The 12,153-nt window shown below is 34.4% G+C and overlaps 1 protein-coding gene across 5 annotated transcripts in view; it reads right to left on the bottom strand.

The window, feature by feature from the left end:
- Window positions 1–12,153, bottom strand: part of LOC149790573 (uncharacterized) — a 199,077-nt gene that overhangs the window by 58,576 nt on the left and 128,348 nt on the right. The window contains exon 1 of one of the 5 annotated variants that reach the window (XM_089972652.1): window positions 5,485–5,660. The exons of the other annotated variants lie outside the window; for them this stretch is intronic. Within the exon in view, the coding sequence (XP_089828778.1) occupies window positions 5,485–5,518 (34 nt within the window). The 5' untranslated portion in view covers window positions 5,519–5,660. Of the gene's footprint in view, window positions 1–5,484; window positions 5,661–12,153 lie in introns of those variants that run through there. 5 annotated transcript variants of the gene reach the window in all.

Genomic DNA, 12,153 nt, shown 5'->3' with positions numbered 1-12,153 from the left:
GGACAATGGGACTGCACTAAGACATGGACAATGGGACTACTAAGACATTATGGATAATGGGACTACTAAGACATGATGGACAATGGCACTATATTAAGACATGATGGATAATGGGACTATATTAAGACATGATGGACAATGGCACTATATTAAGTCTGATGGATAATGGCACAATATTAAGACATGATGGATAATGGTACTATATTAAGACATGATGGATAATGGCACTATATTAAGACATGATGGATAATAGGATATTATATTAAGACACGATGGATAATGGGAATATGCTAAGACATGATGGACAATGGGAATATGTTACTATACTAATAGCTCACTCAACCTTATGTCCAGCTGATCTGCAAATTTATTTTACAAAAAAAAATACATGAAAAACAAAAAGCAATACAATATTTAGAGGTACTGGTACATATACAACAAAAACAAATCAGGAAATACAAGTAAAACACCTTATAGAAATACCTTATAGAAATAAAGATGAAATTAAATAAACACAGCAAATTAAACACATCCTATTAAATAAACACAAGTGGGTAAATAAACTTCATAACTGTACAACAAACAAAACTGAAAACACAGAAGTGCATTAAAAAAGGTTCAACATAAATTTGTTAGGACATACAACAAAACATAATAGGTGTGAACAAGAATTAAAATTCAAACCATGCTGTGCAAAAAAACTTGCAAAAATGATGTATCAACTAAACTGAAAGCATAATACAACACCTACAACATAAAAGAATATCAATCAAGCCTCATTTACCACATGTACTCAATTATAAGACCGTGCTAACTGCAAACTGCGATGACCCATATTTGTTGTCGCACGATGCATCAACAGTTTGTCAAGAGTAATTAGTAGAACAAACAACACAGACTGATCTGTTGGAGCCTTATGCAATGGCAGATATAGGTCAATGCTGTTTGCAATTATACTGGACTAGTAAGTGAGTGCATATGATATATAAATACACTGAACGCAATACTTCAAAATCTTCAAAATTCATACCTGTTATATTTTCGGAATACCAGTCTGTGAGATCTGACTTTGATCTGTGAGATTAAAGTAAATTTGGTGAGATATGATTTTGTTTTCTAGATGTCATCCATGTGCAGTATATAAACTGTCCTTTTGATGAACTTGACCTCTTTGTTAAAAAGTTTGAGATGGTGTGCATATACATGCTAATGACTGCATTGCAATATTTCATCATATTTTATCAGGCTGCATTTGATTATGAAAACAATTTCATTGTGACATGACAAGTCAATCAATTTAATGGGGAAAAAAGAAAATATTAGTAGGAAAAATCTCTGCACTAAATAACTATTATTTTGTAAGGAATTAACTCAGTGATACTTTGAGATGGTCCAAAATTCTAGTTCCTAGCTCTTATTTTTCTGGCAAGATATGTGTAATAATGTGTTGGAAGTACTGTTAGGTACAGGATAATGCATGTTTGCATGGCAATTATATGGAATAAATCACAGGTCGATGGCGAAAACAGTATAAACACAGCAATTATATGAAATAATTCACAGGTCTAATGATGGCTAAAACAGTATAAACACAGCAATTATATGGAATAATTCACAGGTCTAATGATGGCAAAAAAAGTACAAGAACAGCAACTATATGGAATAAATCACAGGTCTAATGATGGCAAAAACAGTATAAACACAGCAATTATATGGAATAGTTCACAGGTCTAATGATGGCTAAAACAGTACAGCAAATAAGTTAGTTTAGTGATCTTACACACAAGTGAATTATCCAACATAATCACCATGGTTACAGCTGTAACTTTGTTGTATCCATGAAGAATATTACTTCATGTCTATGTTTTATTATTGAGAAAATAAAGTTGTATATACTGTTTTCACTTTCAACACACTTCAGCAACTGCTGTGGTAAACATATGAATGAACTAGTATGTTATAATCTGTGAAACATCAAAGCCATCTTTGTGAGACAAGAGTTGTCTATCCATTTCATTCCACAACAAACACTGTCATTACAGGTTGCTGAAATGATATTGAACATTGTTATCCGACAGGGTGCGATTGAAAGAAAATGATCCAATCAGATCCCTTGTTACATTTGAGAAATTAGCATTATGACCTCCAAACACAATGACACATGTTGTACACAGTTACATCTGAAACAACTTTAAGGGTCACTGCCTCAGGACAGGTCATATATTGAACTCTCTCACTGGCTAATTGACTTTGCTTAACATAGGCAGGGCCTCTTTCATCCGCCAAGACATCACTTTTTAAAACACTGTTTCAACAAGCTTCATATGCCAAGGGTTGATATCGAAAAAAGTGGATCGAGGATGTTTGGCTAGCAAAGATCTGTCAAAGCATGTGTGTGTTGGTCTAAAGTGTTAGTTTTTTTCAATTGGATGCAGATGCGCATAAATAATCCCCATTCAAGCAGTTCTCAACAAAAATTTGTAGCTACGAGAGCAATTGTGTGTCTAATAATTCACTAGTTAATTACCTTCAGTAATACACCTTGCAAAATAATGAGAATTAAAATACATTTTCTTAAAGTATATGACAAGTAGAGAATACAGGTTTGCATAACTCTTGGCTAATGAGAACCAATTGTAATGTGATTTCAAATCAAATACTTTTTGAAGCATAATGCACTATGAGGACACAGCCTTGTCAAAATATCCATCATTATATGGATCACTCACAATGAAGACATAACCATGTTGGAACATCCCTCAGATTTGGTTTGGTTTGGTGCAACAAGACTACGTTATTTAGTGTTGTGGCAAATGGAGTAAATAGCTTTGCTCAAGGACACACCATGGTAGTTGATCTAGCCTTGTCTGATGGCAGGATTTGAACCCTCAACATTTCGGCCATGAGTCTGGCATTCTAACCAGTAATGGGTGCTTCTTCCTCAGTGGAAAGTCTCAAACTATGAGGACACATCCTTTTTAAAACATCATTACAAGAAACCCTCACTATCAAGACAAAGCCTTGTCAAAACATACATCATTAAAAGAATCCCTCGCTATCAAGACACAGCCTTGTCAAAACATTATTATAAGGATCCCTCACTATGCATACACAGCCTTGTCAAAACATACATCATTAAAAGAATCCCTCACTATCAAGACACAGCCTTGTCAAAACATACATCATTAAAAGAATCCCTCACTATCAAGACACAGCCTTGTCAAAACATACATCATTAAAAGAATCCCTCACTATCAAGACACATCCTTGTCAAAACATTATTTTAAGGATCCCTCAATATGCATACACAGCCTTGTCAAAACATACATCATTAAAATAATCCTTCACTATCAAGACACAGCCTTGTCAAAACATCCATCAAGACACAGCCTTGTCAAAACATACATCATTAAAAGTATCCCTCACTATCAAGACATCCTTGTCAAAACATACATCATTAAAAGAATCCATCACTATCATGACACAGCTTTGTCAAAACATACATCATCATAAGAATCCCTATCAAGACAGCCTTGTCAAAACATCCATCAAGACACAGCCTTGTCAAAACATACGTCATTTTTAGTAGTAAAACTGAATGTCCATTTGCTTTTGTCATTAGTCACCTTTAATTGTCCAATGTCCCATCATCCCCACTCCCTCAACCAACCATCCCACCACTGAAGAAATTCTGAGACAGTTGTATGTTGTACATTCAGAATCATCTAAAAGCCTTTCTAGGTTATATCCTCATGTTCAGAAATGTAAGTTATCAAGTGTGACTGGGCCAAAACAAATCTTATACATACATCCATGTTTGCATGGTTAACACCCAGTTCCCTGATTTTATACACACATCCATGTGTGCATGGTTAACACCCAGTTCCCTGATTTTATACACACATCCATGTTTGCATGGTTAACACCCAGTTCCCTGATTTTATACACACATCCATGTATGCATGGTTAACACCCAGTTCCCTGATTTTATACACACATCCATGTGTGCATGGTTAACACCCAGTTCCTTGATTTTATACACACATCCATGTGTGCATGGTTAACACCCAGTTCCCTGATTTTATACACACATCCATGTGTGCATGGTTAACACCCAGTTCCCTGATTTTATACACACATCCATGTGTGCATGGTTAACACCCAGTTCCCTGATTTTATACACACATCCATGTGTGCATGGTTAACACCCAGTTCCCTGATTTTATACACACATCCATGTGTGCATGGTTAACACCCAGTTCCCTGATTTTATACACACATCCATGTTTGCATGGTTAACACCCAGTTCCCTGATTTTATACACACATCCATGTGTGCATGGTTAACACCCAGTTCCCTGACTTTATACACACATCCATGTGTGCATGGTTAACACCCAGTTCCCTGATTTTATACACACATCCATGTGTGCATGGTTAACACCCAGTTCCCTGATTTTATACACACATCCATGTGTGCATGGTTAACACCCAGTTCCCTGATTTTATACACACATCCATGTGTGCATGGTTAACACCCAGTTCCCTGATTTTATACACACATCCATGTGTGCATGGTTAACACCCAGTTCCCTGATTTTATACACACATCCATGTGTGCATGGTTAACACCCAGTTCCCTGATTTTATACACACATCCATGTGTACATGGTTAACACCCAGTTCCCTGATTTTATACACACATCCATGTTTGCATGGTTAACACCCAGTTCCCTGATTTTATACACACATCCATGTGTGCATGGTTAACACCCAGTTCTCTGATTTTTTAAAGTAAAAAACACACTACAAACATTAATTTAACACTCGTAATACTTTATATGCAGACAGTAGCACTCTTAAATATGTTTGAAGCCAAGAAAATTTAGATGGTAGTGTATCTGCCTTGTAATCCAAGGGTTTTGGGTTCAATACCCAGACACTGCAGCAAACAATTGCATTGGTGAGCCCATGGGAAAGGCACATTTAGCTTCACTTTTCTTAGGATGATGTTATAATGTTTTAATAATGGCATTAAAAGCAGACAAACAAATATACATACATGGTATGTAAGATGGTAGGAAGTTGAGTTCTCTGAATTCAGTTATTTCTGCAGCTTTGCCCATAAAATATTATTTTTGTTGGCTCTTTAATTTTTGGATTGGTAAATGGTTTGTAATAGGAATGAATATCGTACCCCATGATAAATAGTGATTCACAGTATTTGTAGAAATCATGGCAATATGTCATAGAAGACTTTGCTAATAACATCACACGACACCTTGACTGAAGAGGCACAAAAATGGGAGTACAGAATGTTGCACAAATTGATGCAATCTACTGCGCTAGCAAAATATATGTTAATCACTTCATTTAAATCATATATTTTGTTTGTACTCCATAACATGCACAGCAGCCCTGCATTGAAATATTATTCTAAATAATAATAATAATAATAATAATAATAATAATAGTTTTGCATTACCTGATGGATATAAATCTTCAAAAGACTCTGCCATTGAGTATTTTCACTCCATTAAAAAATTTGAAAGCTCATAAATTTCATTTTTAGACATGGCTGTACTATGACACAAGTGAAGTAATTTGAAAAAGCATTAATTTCCTTTCTCAACATGGCTGTACTATCACACTGGCAAAGTAATCTTTATGCTGCATGCATGTACTCAGTTGCATGCATGTACTCAGTTATCAAACTTTATAGGACATTTCTGATTGCAACTAGATTAAGTACAGTATGCATCTAGATACGAGTTGCCCTAAATAAATTAGTTTTTTTCTTTTCCGTCACAAGACTCGTACAGATATCCTAATATTACCCTTGGTTACATAAGTCAATTTTACACTACCCTCTAAGGGTAGACTAAATCACTTGCAACCAATGTCAACTACAGCCACAGGTATTAACTTGAAGAAATACAGGTATTAACTTGAAGATTTTCCAGGTATTACCTTGAAGAAATACAGGTATTACCTTGAAGAAATACATTTGCATAACATATAATGTCAATGTTCCTTTCACAACATCCCAGGTGAATTTTATACACCTTTAGAAGCAACATTTTTTCTTGAATAGGAAGTGGAATATTGACAAATATAATTGAAGGCAGAATGTATGTGAGTGATCAAGGTCCAACTTTCAAGAGGATGAAAGAGACTTAGGCAAGCTTTATCCATACACACAAATCCCTTGAGGTGGCATTTCTATTAATCCTGAATGTCCCAGTAGTTTGCAGGTAAAAATTAACTCTTGACTTCATTACTGAAATTTGGGAATCTATTGTCTGAATTAAAAAGTTTGAAGTAAACATGGTCCCCTTTAATAAAAAGGTGAACATGACACTAATTTTCATTGTTTTATTGGTAGAGATATTATTATTTCACACACACACACACACACACACACACACACACACATATATATAACATAAACTGTACACCATCATTGAGACTGTTGGTAGAGTCAAATTAATGCAACTGAAATGACTAAGATGATGGAAATGATAGGTTTGAAATATGATTTGTTAGAATTTGAATCAATGTCAATTCACTCCTTGTGCAAGCTATATAATAAACACTTTCACAACATTATCTTACAACTTCAAGTGACAATGAAGTCTGACATAAAATTTGTCAAGTTGTCTTAAAGTTAGGAGCTTTTAATGACTTCTCAGGAAAGATAACTCAATGCAAACTTATTATCTTCTCCTGATTTTGAAAACATTACCGGTGAGGAATGATTTAAATTTTATTTACCAGTACTCAAGACAGTACATTTCTTTTAACTCAATAAAATACATCTAATCAACATTTATCTTAAAAGGATACATTTACGCTAATAAAATGCAAGTTTAAAATTAATTTAAAATTAGAAATTCTGGTTCCTTAAAGAAATGAACAAAAAAAATCTTTGTTTTAAAAAAGCCACTAATTAGCACAACATTTTACATGTGTTTAGTGACATATGAATAAGGTCTGTCAAATACAATGATAAGATTTAAGAAATTAAAAATTTGTTTAAATGATTGAAATTGTAATATCTATTGCTGATTAAATAATCAGAGTACCTATCCAAGTGTATAGCACCATTTTCCACATCTTTCAGCTTAAAAATAAACTCAATCAACATTTATCTGTCTCATAAAAGAAATTAACCTTTAAAAAAATCCTTTATCTCTTTATAGCAACATGACAAGTCATAAACAATATTAACTGACCAAAGTTATCTCCCCTTAATTTTGTTAAACTTACCCAAGATTTTTGTACTTGATGGAATTTTCTGTGTAATTTATGTTAAGATGTCTCTTTGTTGGTAGTATATTATATATTAAAAAAATTGTGTAACTTCAGGTATTATTTTTATTGCCACTCAGATTCAAAATAACTTTATTCATTCATATGCTGCTAATCTGGAATCTTTTTTCACTTTTCTTTACAGTGATATTTTTAAATGTACAGCTGCTTTTAGCATAGAAAAAGAAATGTAAAGCCTTTTATATGACTTTAAATATCAAAATTCCGAAGCTTATAACTTTTATTAATTTTGTTTTCATTTGTTAGATTTAACTTGATTTGTTGTCAGCATCAAATCAGTGTCATTTCTCAAGTATGTGTGCATGCATGTATGTTTCACTGTGGCTATTGCAATTAAAATAATGTAATTTAAATCATGACAAAGGGGATGAAAAAAGTTCTGACAGGGCTTGGCCATTCAGTCACATGGGGCTTCTGTCCAATATTTTGGTTATTTAGTCACACAGGGCTTCTTTCCATTCTTTTGGTTATTCAGTCTCACAGGGCTTCTGCCCAATATTTTGGTTATTTACTCAGACTGGGCTTCTGTCCAATATTTTGGTTATTTAGTCACACAGGGCTTCTTTCCAATATTTTGGTTATTCAGTCAATCTCAGTGGCTTGAACCAGAATGAATCAAAATAGACATGATATAAAAAAGTTGTAATTAAAACTAAAGGAATGCACATAATCTGTGTGTTGTATTTGTATGCCTTGATTTCTTCATCAAATCCCTATTTGTAACATTCAGAAATTGTCCCACTTTAGTTGATGCTTGTGTTTGTGCTTATGTGAGTGATTGCCTTTCACAAAGGAACATATAGGTCTCTAAAAACTAAGGCAAGTTTACACAAGTTTTGCACTGTCTTATCATATTATTGGTTTTGTTTCAAGTAAATTCCTCACTTACATAATCTCTTGGGATCAAGTGCAACTCAAATGACTGTTAGTAGAGTGTGTGGGTGGTGATGGTTGTGGCAGTGGTGATGGTGGTGGTGTGTGTGTGCGTGTGTGTGTGTGTGTGTGAGTGTGTGTGTTTAAAATTAAATCTATGCTGTTTGCCTCAGATAACAGGTTCAAGGAACCATACAGAACTCAATCTGCCAGCAGTGGATGATTGTTTTTAGAATCTTCTTAGCAAGGTACATTTGGTGCATGAATAAAGAATATTGTACCCAATTAAATTTGATTCAACTGAAAACAACACAGACCCTAATCTGCCATCACAAAATGATTAACAAGCACATTATGCAATGGTAGATCAGGGTCTGTGCTGTTTGTTCCACTGATCAGTCCTAACAAACTGCAAAACCCCAGATCTGCTGGTACATAATATGACTATAGATCAGGTTTATGTTGCCTGTCTTACTTAGTAGTCCTAACAAACTGCAAAACCCCAGATCTGCTGGTACATAATGTGACTATAGATCAGGTTTATGTTGCCTGTCTTACTGATTAGTCCTAACAAACTGCACTGATCTGGATTTGCAAGTGTCAAATGCAGTGAAATATTTTGGTGTGTGCTGTTTGTATCCAACTTATAGGTGTGTATATATGGCATTAGAGATATGTAACATGTAAAGCTATATAACAAATGCTCTCAGTGATGATACATGCAGAACCTGCATGCAGCTGCATGATCTAGATAGTAAGGAGACAAGGCCTTGACCTACAACCAATGATCTGTGATAAGGCGACTTGTGGGGGTGTCAAGGTATTTTTAAATTTGACAGGTATGTCCTGATGTAATAGATTATTTGTGCATACCCTATCACTGCCATTATCTGCTTATGGACTCTGAAGCATCACAGAAATGACTGCTACTTATTACAGGCCATGGGACAGAGAGAAGAAAAAAATAACAGAGGCTGTTAACTATGTGATGGTGAATAAACAACAGAAGTCTTCTAGTGAAACCAAATCTTAATATAACCATCCATTCAAGAGCAGTAGCAATAACAAGATTTTCAAGAGGGATACCATGGTGATCATATTGGCGACATTTTATTTAGGACAAACTAGACATCACAAGAAGTCTTTCAGTGAAAATCTCATGTTGATATGACCATCCATTAAGGAGGATTTGCATTCACAAGATTTTTAAGATGGCTGCTTTGGTGGCCATATTTGATTTGTAAGGAGCACTATTTTCATCTAGGACCAACTAGACCATGGAATGAATGCATGAATAAAGTTTCAAGACAATCTTCCAGGTTTAGTAGTAAAAACAAACATGTGCTAATTGAAGGACAGGTGTCAGATGACAGATTGCAAACAACATGCCATCCCATAAACTCTTCTGGTCTTGGTTCAGTAGAGCTAAAACCAAGAAAAACTGGCAGACTGCTAACTATGCGAGTGAGAAAAAAAACATCAATGACAAATGGAGATAATGTCATCAAACAAAACCACAGGCAGCTGCTGATAACTGCAATAGAGATATAGACCAACCCTATATGGAGGCAGTTAACTGTGTGATAGAGAAATATGACACAGGGGCAGATAACTGCGTGTGAAAAATAAATAGATAAAAGCAGTTAAATATAGGTTGGAGACAAGAATATACACAGGTAAGCAAATGACAGAAAGAAAAACAGACAAAGGCAGATAACTGTGGCAGAAAGCAAAGAAGAATATCATGAACAGCACATTAGATCCAGTCCATTTTGAATAGTCATGTGGTAAAGGAGGCATCAAAATAATGGGATATAATTGTCAAGTGAGTCTAAATGACACCTACACATTTGATCTATCTTGTATTATGTAGAACCACTGTTTTATTGGAGTGACCATGACCTTGACCTTTAATGGTTAAACTTTAAAATCTATACATTTCTTTGTTACCAAGTACAAGCCAACATTTGGTCCAGTAACTTACTATAGTATGGAAGATATTCTGCAAAATCCACTTTTCTCCAACTTAACACAGTGCATCCCTCAGGGGTGTAAAATTGAGGGTACAAAAAACCCCTAGGTGTCAAAACTGGGGGGTCAAATAAAAAATGTGGTGGTCAAAAATGTACTGACAAATTTTCATAACACTCGTACTTTTTCAGCTTGAAATTTGATATTGCAACTTGCACAACATACTCTCTTTCTCACTTTCTCTAAACATACAAATACACCAACATGCACAGTTAACAAACAAATGCATTGTCCATTCAAAGAATAATTTTATTAGTTCATTTTTCTTTTAAAGTCATACTTTTAACAGTCTCCTCAACAATATTATAGCCCAACACATTACATATAAGCCAATACAAAAAGCCAAATAAATCTTTTTAACCAAATGGGAGTTAATTTACTGCCTTTCATCAAATGTGTACTATCATAGGTTTCATTGTACTTCGTCCTAGAACACATTTATCCAAATATCAAGGAGGATACCGATTCATCTTCTTTCTAATAAGTTACACTTGAACTTTAAGATCTTTCTTTTATTGCAGTAAAAGTTAAAAACCAACAAAATCTGCAATGACCTGCTGACTTTGTAATCCAAATAACGCATTTGTCTCTGCAAGTTTACTATTTCTTTGTTGTGAAATAATGTCTTAGGTTATAATGTGTTCTCCAGATATCTTATGGTGAACAAGGGCCTATTTTTAAAAATGTTAAAATCCTGTCACGAAAGGATTATTCACTTTTGCAGTCTTTGCAATCACGTGATCAGAAGTCACACCGGTAATCATAATGAATATTCCAGTCAAGGGAATAATTTTCTCCATTTTTCATTAAAGTTAGATCCACAGTTACTCTTTTGTGTTCTGCTTCTTTCACTTTCTTTGCTAATGCTTTTTAGTGCATGACGTTTTAATCTGGAGATCACTTTCTAGTGCAACGAGCCTTGATGTTAAATATCTAAAACAGCTTGCTGAGCTCGATGGAAATCGCGAGAAGCTCGCGAGATTAGGGGAAGCTACTCCATCATAACATTGCCTATGCTAGTCTGGTTCATTGTTTTATATGTTCCCTGCGTTGCACTTTGCTATACGAATAGAGGAGTGCAAGGCAGGGAGCAAACAAAGCGGGGAACCAGTCAATGCCTATACTCTAAGTATATACGATGCTATCCATCGTCCAATGCATTGGGTATTAAATAAATCATGATCATATTATGAAAATCCTTTGCGTCAAAAAAACGCACGGTAACAAAATGTGTGCGTCAATTTTCTCCAGCGTGCGTCCCTGATGCACAAATGTGCGTAAAGGGAAACACTGTTAACATAACTAACTTATCATTTGATCTAAAACTTAACATAACTAACTTATCATTTGATCTAAAACTTAACATAACATATCATTTGATCTAAAACTTAACATAACTAACATATCATTTGATCTAAAACTTAACATAACTAACATATCATTGGATCTAAAACTTAACTAACATATCGTTTGATCTAAAACTTAAAATAATTAACACATCATTTGATCTGAAACTTAACAGGCCTCTTCCTCACTTTACGTACAAGCAATTGACAAACTTAAGCTACAGTAAATAGTCAGAATTCAAGTCATTATGCCAACAATATTTTCAACTTTCGTCAGTGATGTAGTCAGTGACTTGACATTTTGACCCCAAAATCAGTAAGATACTACCATATTAAAGTTATCATTTAGTGTGGTGTAGAAGTAAAGTTATTATGTAGAAATCATTTTTGATGTGGTGTAGAAGTAAACTTATTATGTAGAAATCAATTTTGGTGTGGTGTAGAAGTAATGTTATTATGTAGAAATCATATTTGGTGTGGTGTAAAAGTTATTATGCAGAAATCATTTTTGGTGTGGTGTAGAAGTTATTATGTAGAAATCATATTCTGGTGTGGTTTAGAAGTAACATTAT

This window comes from Sinohyriopsis cumingii, chromosome 10, assembly GCF_028554795.1.
Source record: "Sinohyriopsis cumingii isolate HCF-2022 chromosome 10, ASM2855479v2, whole genome shotgun sequence".
Classification (NCBI taxonomy): Eukaryota; Metazoa; Mollusca; class Bivalvia; order Unionida; family Unionidae; genus Sinohyriopsis; species Sinohyriopsis cumingii.
Note: the sequence above shows the minus strand (reverse complement) of the source record. Positions and strands in the feature narration are given on the sequence as shown.